The sequence below is a fragment of the Clinocottus analis genome, unplaced genomic scaffold, assembly GCF_023055335.1.
Source record: "Clinocottus analis isolate CAN_PGR_092001 unplaced genomic scaffold, fCliAna1.0.p SCAF_240, whole genome shotgun sequence".
NCBI lineage: Eukaryota > Metazoa > Chordata > Actinopteri > Perciformes > Cottidae > Clinocottus > Clinocottus analis.
This window is the reverse complement of record NW_027175977.1, coordinates 1-12,500: the sequence shown is the minus strand read 5'-3', so window position 1 is coordinate 12,500 and position 12,500 is coordinate 1. Positions and strand designations below refer to the sequence as shown.

At 42.0% G+C, this 12,500-nt stretch overlaps 2 protein-coding genes across 2 annotated transcripts in view; both read left to right on the top strand.

The window, feature by feature from the left end:
• Nucleotides 1-6,123, top strand: part of LOC137794379 (atos homolog protein A-like) — a 9,185-nt gene extending 3,062 nt beyond the window's left edge. The window contains exons 4-11 of the mRNA XM_068591097.1: nucleotides 1-724; nucleotides 1,711-1,836; nucleotides 2,561-2,649; nucleotides 3,723-3,819; nucleotides 3,913-4,071; nucleotides 4,241-4,309; nucleotides 4,648-4,841; nucleotides 4,951-6,123. The exon at nucleotides 1-724 is cut by the window's left edge and continues 1,122 nt beyond it. Of these exons, the coding sequence (XP_068447198.1) occupies nucleotides 1-724; nucleotides 1,711-1,836; nucleotides 2,561-2,649; nucleotides 3,723-3,819; nucleotides 3,913-4,071; nucleotides 4,241-4,309; nucleotides 4,648-4,841; nucleotides 4,951-5,104 (1,612 nt within the window). The 3' untranslated portion in view covers nucleotides 5,105-6,123. The remainder of the gene's footprint in view (nucleotides 725-1,710; nucleotides 1,837-2,560; nucleotides 2,650-3,722; nucleotides 3,820-3,912; nucleotides 4,072-4,240; nucleotides 4,310-4,647; nucleotides 4,842-4,950) is intronic.
• A 1,102-nt stretch (nucleotides 6,124-7,225) lies between these two features.
• LOC137794378 (cAMP-regulated phosphoprotein 19-A-like) lies at nucleotides 7,226-10,920 on the top strand. The gene is made up of 3 exons (XM_068591096.1): nucleotides 7,226-7,434; nucleotides 8,360-8,482; nucleotides 10,330-10,920. The coding sequence occupies exons 1-3, from the start codon at nucleotides 7,378-7,380 to the stop codon at nucleotides 10,498-10,500; spliced, it is 351 nt and encodes a 116-aa protein (XP_068447197.1). The 5' UTR covers nucleotides 7,226-7,377; the 3' UTR covers nucleotides 10,501-10,920.
• Nucleotides 10,921-12,500: the final 1,580 nt, after the last annotated feature.

Sequence of the window (12,500 nt, the reverse complement as noted above, 5' to 3'; positions counted from 1 at the left end):
GAGAGACGGCTCCCTGATCGCCCAGGCAGTACAAGACATAACGAGACTCATCCAGGAGAGACTGTCTGTCCCCTCTCTGTCCCCAAGACACAGCAGGAGCGGCAGCCATCTGCACCACACGCACACGACGACTGTCACTCACACGGTCCGCACATACTCGCACGTCACACACATCCCACAAGCCTCACACACTGCCACCAATGGCTGCACCAACGGCCACACACCCAGCCATCGTGAAACTCGCAGAGACAGTGTTTGCACCGCTGCCACACACGCACCCGTTTGCACAGACAAGCCCCGGGCTGATCCGGGGACAGAATGCCATTCTCCCAGGGCCCAAAATGGTGCTCACTTTACACTTGAAGAACCCTCATTCAAAGGCCAGTCCCACAGTCAGGCTGGTCGGCGTTTACGAACTCCCCCACAGGAAAAGCTCGTAGTCAGGACACTCAGCAGCCATGAAACCCTTTCTGCCTCCCATGTCCTTGAGAACAGCCCAAGGAATGCCCAGATCTTTAGTTGGACTTGCAATGATGCCAGCCCAGCCATGAACTGTAACATAAGCCACAACCACAGCAAGCCTCAGCCTCAGCCTCAGTCCCAGATGCAGTTCTGTGCATTATTAGCCCAGGCTTCTGCCCTGCAGGATGAGAACCAGGCACCCTTGATGTCTGGATGCTCCAACACCTGCAGTCCAGACATGACACCCCCGTCTACTGTCCTGGTAAGGAACTCCTCCTTTTAAAAGGACATTGTTTGTGCATATAGTTTTGAGTGATGTTGCATTTATTGAACTGCAATTATTATTTGTTGTGCCCTATCCCGGTTTAAAAGAGCCTAGGTTGAACTGCATCACTAAAATAGAAATTGCCCAACAGTTTGGAAAGATTCACTTTATTGATGAGAGTTAGTAGAGGATATTAATACCATGTTAATGTCTTTACACTAATTATGGAGCTAGGTACATCCAGCAGTATTTTAGCGTAGCCCAAAGACTGTAAACAGGGTAACGGCTAGTTTAGATAGGTCAAAAGTAACAAAATCCTCCTCCCCCTCCCGGCCTCTAAAGCTCACAAATGATTAACAGGTAATATCTTGTTTGTTTAATTTTTACAAAAACTGAAGTGGAGATGTGGTTTTATGAGGGTTATGTGAGGGGGCGACATACCCAATGTTTCCAAGTTAAGTAGCCGTTGGCGGTTGCCTTATATTAATTGTGATCAAATTACATTTTTAACTCTTAGCAAGATAGAAAATAAGTGTATTTAAGAAAGAAATGTAAACTATTCTTTTTAGTTATATTCTAAAAAAAGGTATTTACATTTAGCTATGATTCTTGGAAATTCTATATTTGATTAAACAAGTAACTATGGAAAATATAATATTATCCACTAAAGAAAGTACTGTTACTCAATTTCAGAAAGTATAGGTCACTACAGGCATCAAGTAAGTCAAATTTAGCTTGTCAAACTCAAAGGAATGGATATGAGTTGCTGGAAGTAGATGAGACTTCAGTGGTGATCAAGATGGCATATGATATATGAGAACATGATTTAATGAATACAGCTCATCAGTTTACTTGCAAACAATCCTAATCTCTCTCTCTCTCTCTCTCTCTCTCTCTCTCTCTCTCTCTCTCTCTCTCTCTCTCTCTCTCTCTCTGTCTCTCTCTCTCTCTCTCATCTCTCATCTCTCATCTCTGTTCTCCAGCGAGCCCACGGCCCCTCTCCGCTTCTACCCTGCAACAGCTGGAAGAAACAGAATCGCCGCTCATTGGATGCAACAGCGACCAAAGCCTTCCACCCCTGTACTGGCCTGCCTCTGCTCTCCAGCCCTGTAAGAAACAAACACACACATATTCACAGTAAAACTCCGTTATTGTCAGTTTCTGCTTTGTGCATTCGCTCGGATAACACGAACACGCAGGCTCCACGTCACAAACACTTACTGACTCAGTCGTTGTCGGTGTCCGAGTGGTTAAGTTTGCCATGTCACCACACCCGCCACCCTTTTATTTCAAGCCATCTGAAGTATTACTCACAGTACTTTCACCAGTGTAAGAAGTGAGCCTGTGAATGGGCGTCGTAAAGAGACTTTGAAGTACCTGGCAGCTGCTTTTATTGCTGCTGCTGTTGCTGCTGCTGGGCCACTGAGTTGTTAACCAAGGTTAATGTGCACACAAAAACACACACAATCGCATACACAGGTGAGGCACGTGACTCATCTTTGCCTCATCAACCTCAGTAAGTTTCTCAGATTACCACAGTCCTAGATCATCACAGTTTCCTGCCTTCTGATCATACACCTTCTCATGCATGTGAACATGAGAATGTACACACACCAACAGACAAGCTCAATTATTTTCACAAACACGCTATGATGTATATTAGACACATTGTTGTCATACCGTATTGTTTTAAAATCAGTTACGATGCCTTTTTGAATCTTTCATGAAAGACCAAACATGTTAGTGTCAAGCCTCGTATTTTCAATATACAATACATCTTCACCTGGATACTGTAAAAGTTGCTCTGTGTTAATTATGCCGTGTGTGCTGCAGGTTCCTCAGAGGAAAAACCAAACGGGCTACTTTGATCTGGACACCTCTCTGGCTGGCTGTAAGGGTTTGCCTTGGACTTATGGGAAAAGGTACGCGTTTTCTCACCTGGGATCTTTGATAGTGTAGTAAACGGACTCCAAGTCAGTTTATCCACGATGATACGGTCAGGATGCTTTCACAGGTTTAATGCAGTGTTAGTAACAGTTAAAAGACCATTTTTTTGTGTTGGCTTTACAGATACTTCCCACATTGTCTGTTTATTATAGTACCATCTGGAACAAGTTACTCATACTTTTGCTTCAGAATTTTAAAGCTTGTTTTTCTTGCTATGCAACAGTTCAGCTGTTACTATGTGTAAGTGTCAGCAAGGCAAACTCTGTTGTTGTCTTTTTTTTTCTTCTTTTTTTTTTCTAAGTTGAATACATTTTATTGTTAAAGTTAATTTGTTTGATTTACCACCAGTGTTACTCAAGCTATCTAAAGCCATAAAACCAGTGTATCTGGGATCTATGTTGGAGAGGTTTGCTCCAGTGCCAATGTTTAAACCCTAACACGCTGACATGGCCTCAAATCAGCAGCAGGTTTGAGAAGTATTGTCTTTGTTGAGAGATCAGACAAAAAGAGTGTTGTTCTGACTGGTAAGGTTAGGTCAGCCTGTTCTGCTGACACGCTGCCACCTGCTGAAGCTCTGCTGTACTGTGGCTGCATCTAGAATCACACATTCTGCTCAAAATGGCAGACAGAACGGAGTTGGCTTTATATACACAGAGCTTCATGGCACTGCCTACACACAGATGTGGGTGGTAACGTAATGCTGCTTTTCATAGCAGATGTTTTTAGAGTTTGGTAAAGTTAATTTTAGCAACCGTTTGGCTGAGGATGGTAAAAGCTATCGTCATGCTCATATATTCTTCTACTTTTGTTGTTGTTCTACTAAATTTGCTTGATTAAGACATCAGAGTAACACACATTTTGAGCTGGCTGATATCGCTTTCTCAAGGCACAACCCACTTTAAATTCAGTCTGAGATCCTTTGATCTCACCCTGGATGCAAGTCTGTTCAGACATACCAGGATTGCTTGTCACCTGAACATCTTAAGATGCTCTTTCACGCATCTTGCCATGAAACCAAGTTGAACAAGTGTGTTTTTTAACCCTTCAGGGTGTGTCCAAAGAGAGAGGGGTACACCGATGAGTCACAGCAGCTGTTCAGTGCCAGCGCTCCACCTGCCAGTCTCAGTCTGCTGGGAAACTTTGAGGTATAACATACAAACACACAAAGCACATTACAATTAACAGTTAAGTAAAACAGCAATGTAATTTCATTAAAATACTTAACTGTGGTTTCCTAGGAGTGTGTGCTGAACTACCGCCTGGAGGCTTTAGGGTTAGTGGAGGGTTTCACAGCAGAGGTCGGAGCCAGCGGGTCCTTCTGCCCCAGTCACATGACCTTACCTGTGGAGGTGTCCTTCTACAGTGTATCCGATGACAACGCCCCCTCACCATACATGGTGAGATTATTTGTTTCCAGTTAGTCAATCAATAATACTTTTTTTTTTCTTTTCAGCCTGTCTGACTGAGCCTTGAGTTGAGCGCTGTATCTGAAAATGTGTGTGAGCACTGTTGTGTATTACCTTTTGTATGCCTGTTTGAGACACAGTTGTTATGTGTTTTCCACAGGGTGTGATCAATCTGGAGTCCCTGGGGAAAAGGGGCTACCGTGTACCTCCATCAGGAACCATTCAAGTGGTGAGGAAACTTTCTCTTGTTTTCCACAAATGTACAAATAATCTCTAAATGGACTTATATGACATGTCTGCATCGTCGTGTACACATGGCTGAGAACAAAGGGCAGATTACACCAACTAACAAAAGGGAAAGGGCAACCCCTTGTGGTTATAGAAGGAAATTCATCATCTAAGGGCATGTTTTTATTCATTTATGGTGGTTATACATTTGAATATTTGTTTTTATATATAAATGTATGTACGGATGATATGTATATTGTTATAGATTGATGAAGTCAGGTCACAAAGAGTTGGAAACCTGTGTAAATCCTCCCATGCTTCTCCGGTTATACCTTTCAGACCTTATTCAATCCCAACAAGACAGTGGTAAAGATGTTTGTTGTGATGTACGACCTACGAGCCATGCCAGCTGGACACCAGACCTTCCTGCGCCAGAGGACCTTCTCTGTTCCCGTCCGCCGTGACACAAACAATCAGAACAGCAGGAAGCCCCTCGGCCAGGCACGCACCTTGCGCTACCTCGTTCATCTGAGGTAAATTGGCTGTCTTTTCATTTCTAGTGCACATCAAAACTGGAATATATCCAGAAGCTATATGACGTTTCTCCTCTCATATTTGTCCTCCCGCTACAATGTCAACCAGGTTCCAGAGTTCTAAGTCTGGGAAGATCTACCTCCATAGGGACATCCGTCTGCTGTTTTCCAGGAAGTCCATGGAGGTTGACAGTGGAGCTGCCTACGAGCTCCAGTCCTCCACAGAGTCCCCTATAGACCCACCATTCTCTCCCCGCTGCTGAGACACAACCTCCCCTTCCTCATCCAGCTGGCAGGCGACCACTGAAGCTTCAATCACACCTTGATGCCAGCGATCAAGTCATCAAGACTTACCTGACATGTGACCACAATCGTATGTTTCATCCCTTCTGTCACCCAGAACTGACAAGAGGGGCAGCGGGGCTGAGAGCCTGGGAGACTTGTTGGAAATGGTGTTCTTTGTTAACGACACAAAGAGGTTGGGTCAGAGGTGACAATTATAGTGTGTTTCAGATCCAGTTCTCCTGTTTAAGAAGGCTTGACCAGATCTGATGGGTCTTTTTTTTTCCTGACGTTGTGTGTATCCCCCTCCAGCGTCTGGCAGGAGAGTAGAGCCCAGTGATCATCATGCAGAAGCAGTTAGACACTTCAAATATTTCAGCAGAATTTAGGCTACTTTACTCAAATCCACATTTGAATTAGACCTGTACTCAACATGATGAACCAGTGTTCAGTCACAATTGAATTAGTTATAAATGGCCCTTTAATGTTAAAATAATAAAGAGCAGATTCATTGACCTAAAAGAGGGATTCCTGAGCTCGGAGCAGAGGGACTGCAAATGGAAGCGGAGGCGTGTGACGGACTGGTGCAACATCATTCGTTCGTCCAAAAGAAAAACATACCATGGACCACTGAAGAAGTTGAACAAGCAATGGCTACATTCAACTGAAAGCTTCACAGCTAAACATCAAAAGTGCACTGTGGAATTTTTTTTCTCATTATAACTGGAAATGAAACAGAAAATAGTAATATTCTAATACTTTTGTACTGTTACAGAACCACTTTATTGGAAGTGTTGCAATAGAAAGTAATCTTAGTTTTAGTGTTTACACATTCACTTTCAGTTTACTTACCATCAGTTTATTTAATATTTAAATTAATATTTCAGTTACTACTTGTGACGTCTGTCATGCTAAGATGATGTAGTGCAAACTGTATATCATAGTATGTATTTTTGACATTAATATTCAAATCTGAAAAAAAATATATCTTCTGAAGCAATCTGAGAGCTGCTCTGTCTCTTATTTGTTGCACTGTTTCCCACCTCTACATCGCCATACATTCACACGGGAATCAAAGAAACAAAACACAGGTTCTGCTGCTTCTTCAAGTTTGGTTCCAAATGGCACCTGATGAGGAAAAGCAACAGGGCGGTGGCGCTGTTTTGGATTAATTATTTAAAAATAGGTGATAATGGACCAAAAACGGGGTTGACTTTGGAGATGGACCAACATGGTTTATCTACAGGTGATCTTTCAAATAAAATGAAAAAGTTACAAAACTTTTTAATTCTATAATCCTGAACACATTTCTCATGATTAGAGAGTCATACTGGTCAAAACTATTTTTTACAATCGCACATGCTTATAGTTGACACTAAAGGAGAGAAGAATAATGCAATTTGTCAGAAATATTAAACCAAAAAGTAAGAAAAAAATGTCTTTGACGACACTGCATCCCCTAAAAGTATTGTATTATTATATAGAGGTATGAATAATAGTCGCTGTGTTGCACAACATTGACATTGCCTGACCTACATGCTGGATAGTGCAACACAACTTCACACTCACAAGACTGCATACAGGGATCTACAACAGCTGACAATAATGAGCTCTGAATACTGCTGTCAGTTTGGCAAACAAAGCTGCTAATGCAGTAGGTGTTGGTCAGTTAATGGCGGCTACTCATTGTATACCACCCGGCTCGAAAATGCACCTTCACAGTCTCACATAACGTGTACTATACATCGTGTATTTTTGTTTGCATGGTGATAGTCAGACTATGGGTCTTCTGTTAATCCGAATGTGTTTGTTTCACATATGTATGACGTGTTGCGTAAATGCCCCTCTAATCTAGCACAATGTGAGCAGAGCAACCACATATATCAGTCTTTAAAGCACACTGCGTGGATAGATCATATCGGTATGGGACATATAAAACGCATCTGCATTCACCATGATCCAAATCTGAGGATTATTTTCCAGGAAATCTGGATTTGTGTTGCAGCACATGGGTCGAACAGCTGATCGGTATGTTACGCAATGTAAATCCGATCCCAGCTCTGTGTGCCAGGGTGCGCGCGGCAGGAGTGCCCGAACGCGGGCGCGCGTGGTGTCTCCGCATGTGAGTGACGTAGGGTTGGTCCTTGTCTGTGGGCTCAGTTAGTCTGCAGGACTCGATTTGTAGATCACTTGTTCAACCAGTCTCGATTCGACTGACGGGAGAGGCTTCGTCTGGGATCACGACCATACAGAAATGTCGGGGGATAACGAGGAAACGCAGGCGGCCGAGGAGACGTCAGCGGACCAACGGGTAACTGTGCAGCGGTGACTTTGTCACAGCTAACGTTACATTTTCACAGTTTAGCTTTGTCGCCCCGCGCTCGTTATTGTTGACATGTCAACCGGAGCCGGCTAACATAACATTAACGAGCCCTATGGGTGGAATACGAATCGTATTTGTCAAACTTAACACGACGACACGGACGTGTACTGTTCCTAGTTGCGTGGCCTGCGGGTCTCTGTGGTTAATGCAACGAATGTTTCGGCTGGTTTGTGTGAACGTCAGAGGTGCCGCTAGCTAACGTTAGCTGCCAAGCTAGCTGTCATGACATTCACACAGACGTCAACAGTTAGCCTCGCTGCTCGTGGTGGTTGGTTTTAGCGCAACAGACTGCAGTGCTCTGGCTCTACGCTTAACTAGTCACAATTACGTAATAACGTTAAGCTAACCGTCTCAGCTCGAACGAACACTATCGGTTACATTGTTGCCCAGACCGACGTTCAGAGCCCCTCAGCCGAATACAGGTAGCTAGCCGTTCTACAGGTGACTTGTTTGGGACCAGGATAGTCCAGGATACACGCGACAATATTTATTTGTATTTCGACAATGAAACCCAGCGGATTAAACCTCTAATGATAACGAGTTAGGTCAATAGTGACGTTACAACTGTACTGTGACACTGTTAGAATAAGGCCGTTTACCATAGGGTTGCATATATGTTTTATGCAGAGCATTTTTTTTCTTTCAGTATATGTTTGCTTTATTAGTCAAAGGTTTGGCGCAGAGCCAGATTATCTCTGTACCGTGTTGCCATCAATTGACAGACGTTGCCAGAGAGGTGGGCCCCCCTGCTGAATGTAGTCTCTTGTTGTGCTGCATGTGGGTTTGGAGAAAAATGTTTCCCCCATACATTTTGCAATATTTCCGATGCCTAATGATTCTGCTGGTTTTTCAGGAGGTTCCGGACAAGATGATCAATCCTGAGAAGTCAGAAGAGGCTAAACTGAAGTCCAGATACCCAAATTTAGGAAATAAACCTGGGGGTTCTGACCTGCTTCGCAAGCGCCTCCAGAAGGGGGTGAGTTAGACCATGTGTTTGTCTGCCAGACATTTAAAGTCCATTTAGGTACAGTCTCTAAACACTCTTGTTGGCAACATTGCACTTACACTCAGTCAGTTGACAGTTTATATGGCACCTAAATTAAAGCTGTTTGACAACATGCTTTTTACATGAATGAGTGCAAACAACATTTTAGAAACATCTCCATGTACCACAAATAAAAAAACACCACGAACTGCTTTCTCCAAAATAACTATTAAGTTGAATCAACACTTCACAACAGTTTCGCCAAAACCTGACCATTATTCAGGCTTTGAACTTGAGATGCAGGGGTGTTAAACTAGACTGTTGTAGACCATTGCATTAAATCAGCATCGTTCAATCTCAATACTGCTATCAATAAATCTCAGCATGCTCTCTCTCCAACACACAGATAAAGTTATGCATTTATAAATGTTTACTTTACTTTATTAGTCAAATGTTTGACAGATTATCCATCAGCACAATTAACAACTGTTAACTTCCCCTCTGATGCACCTGATTCTCATCACCAGGCACTTCTGAATCAATGCTCCACCCTGTGTTCAATGTCAGAACTGCATGTATAAACTTACCTTGCGTTTCCTTGAAAGATAATTCAAAACAAACAAAATACATAATGATTGCAATATTATCTACCCAATTCATCCTGGCAGATGAAAACGAGCAATTTAGATTTGATCCTTTTAGATTCTAGCAATATATTTACTTGTGAATTGCCTTTGCTATAATTTTTTGAAGACTAAGTACACAATTTCATGATCTGTAATCAACTAATTTAAATTTAACAAAATAAAGATTATTAGAAAATGAAGAGTGCTTAAAAGATGAGTTGATTAATTTATTTGATCATTTACAAAACAAAAGGAAAATAAAAAAGTAATTTGGGTGAAACAAACTTTCCAAATTAAACTTTTGGTGATTTCAAGTCAACAAAGAGCAGCTTGATTTAATCATATTACAGCATCATTTCATACAATCATGAATCAAATACTTAAAAAAATACTTTTTTATTTGATGAGTTAAAAACAACAATTGATAAAGAAGATCCAATAAAGTAAGTAATGACTAGTTACAACCGTAACTATATTTTTCTTACCCGCCAAACTGTAGCTCAGCCATACCTTGTAGTTCTCATGTAAACAAACAAATATTTACATTCAGTATTATGCAGAACAGATCATATTGTGTGCATCATTGAGGTCTAACAAACAGGTTCAGTGTATTTCCTTCCTGGTAACACATTAGCAATGTCGAAGCGCTCCCATTAATGTTTACTGACTCGCAGCCCTCTTGCACATTTCTACATTTGTCGTCAAATTAACCTAAAAAACTGTCGATCAGCAAAATTGCTTGGAACCAATGTGAACATGCGTGCGTCCTTGTGCGAGATACAAAGTAGAGACCATCTTGCGACGAGATCTCACTCGACTCTGTGCCAAATCGGGCCAGGAGCATTAAGTGGGGGAGCCTATGGCCCCTTTCTCACTCAATCAGACCCCGTCCATCTTCAAACTCAACCGTAATGTTTGACCTAGGTCACAAATCTCTCCACAGAAACACACATAGATTCACAAGATGAAAATAATCCCAGCGTTGCAGCTGGCAACAAAACAAGGACTCACTCATAAAAACGCTTCACTATAGCTATCAGTGGTCAAAAACTCCACAATGTACTCTTTACAATAAGCGTGCGAGTCTTTAAAATGTAATTAGGAAAAGTACTGATATTGTTTTATCAAAAAAGCAAACCTGTTGTATGTTGAGGACACAATTATTTTCTCCTTGCTTAGTAATTAATGTGTGACTTTTATGTTTCTTAACAGCAAAAGTACTTTGACTCTGGCGACTACAACATGGCGAAAGCCAAAATAAAGAACAAGCAGTTACCGACAGCTGCGCCAGAGAAGACAGAGATCACAGGGGACCACATCCCCACACCCCAGGACCTGCCCCAGAGGAAACCTTCTCTGGTGGCTAGTAAACTGGCAGGCTGATGCACACACAACCCTGACAGCCCCCTGCAGCACCTTCCAGCCCTTTGCCCTTTCTACTCAAGTCTCAGAGCTGTAACATTACCTCTCCCATCTCTCACAGTCCCCGGCCTCATGCCTCTGGCCCCTGCCCACCAGCCTTGACCCTACAGGAACCCACACCTAATACCCAGCGAACTGGCGAGCTGACTCCTTCAAATCCTGTTTAGTTTTTCCTTTTTTTTTGGCACAGGGGCAGATGTCAGCCTATTAGAATGTTTTACATCAGGTTTGTATCATTCACTGTATGCCCTTATTCTAAATGATGCTGTCAATGTGCTTGTTACTTCATGAATAGGGTAATCCAGTGCAGAGGCCAAGCTCAGTTTTGTTAACACTTTGATTGTGATCCATGTACTGTACTAAAGGACCACACAGCGAAGGCCAAAGGTGAACCTCACTGAGCTCTTTTTAAAGTTCATCAAGGCACAGACATTTACATACCTGCTGAAAAGCTCAGGTGTGGCGTATGAGCATCGGCTGGCATGTGGATGTTGCTTTTAAGACATCTTGAAACTTTGAAGGGTGAAAGAGAAGGACGTGTTGAATGCTTGCACTGTATTTATAGTGTGCCATTCATCGCAGACGATGACGCAGTCCTCTCCCTTAGGTCAACATATCTGGTTACAAGTTGTGATGAACGCAAATATAACATGCTAGAATGTGAGGTACAGGGGTGCCTGGGACATGAAAGCTAAAAGACACATTTTATGGTGAAAGAAATGTACTGGGAGCAGCTTTTGACACTGGGAACAAATGGTGTTATTAATCATATTCAGACTTGAGAAAACCCTTCTGTACTCATGAGTTGAATTAGTTTTAACTTTAAAATGTTCATGGCCATGTTTAATGCTTTTCCGAGGTCCTTATTGACTGAATGAAGTGAATCTGTGATGCGGTAAATTGAAGCTAGCACAACATCTGTCTGAGCTTCTGCATGTATATGGCTGCTGTCACTTTGTGCCATTTTGTTTTGTAAATAAAATAGTTTTGCACAAATGTTAAATTGCTGTGTGGTACACGCCATGTTAACATTTTGATGTTTTAGGACATTAGGACGTATAGTCTCATCAATGCAGACACTGGACACCCATTTTTTAATTCATATGAATGGGTTTAACAAAATGCACTTAATAGGGAAAACAGTGCCTGTTTTTCTTCATCCTCGTCTTTTCCACATGTTTTGAAAACTTGCTTTAGGACAAAACCTCCGATTCGAGTTCAACAAAGATGATGTTATATTGTTTTTATGTGGTAAAAGAGGTTGCAAAAGGTCATGTGAACTCCAGTCGAAGGCAATCGAGCATCGCAGTCAGTGACGCCCAAGAATGGTGAACTTTCATATTTAGATTCCATGTTTCTCTTCTATAATTAAATGCCAGTACTGGAAAATACAGCACAATATAATCAAATGTCAGAATCTAAGTATAATAAATGTCCTTTAGCAAGGACTAGCTGCATCTTACTGCGAGGCATTCCTGCATTTGACCCATTTACCCCAAATTTTGTGACTTAGGCACTTATTGCTTCTTTTATTTTCCAAAAATGTTGCTTTGAGAAATCACACACACAATATATGTTAAGTCCACAAATTCCTTATATACAAGTATCCCAGCCTGTACACATATTGCATAAAATTGCAAAATGGACCAACACATTTGTATTTGTAGGAAAATATTATCTTCCTATTAAAACTGAAACAATATCCTTGACATATACGGAACTGTATTGATTGATACTGGGTGCAATAAGCTAAAGGCAATGAATAAGTACAGATACAATGTTTAACATTTTGTTTACACAGTACTGTACTATACACTGTGTGATGTTTTTGTGTTGATGCGTTTTCGACTCGCCGCCAGCGGGGGGCGCAGTTTCCCACGCGGCAGCAGCCCGCTCTGTTTGGCTGAATCATTTCATCCATTGTACCCAGAATGCAAAGTGAGACACCGAAACCTCAGCAG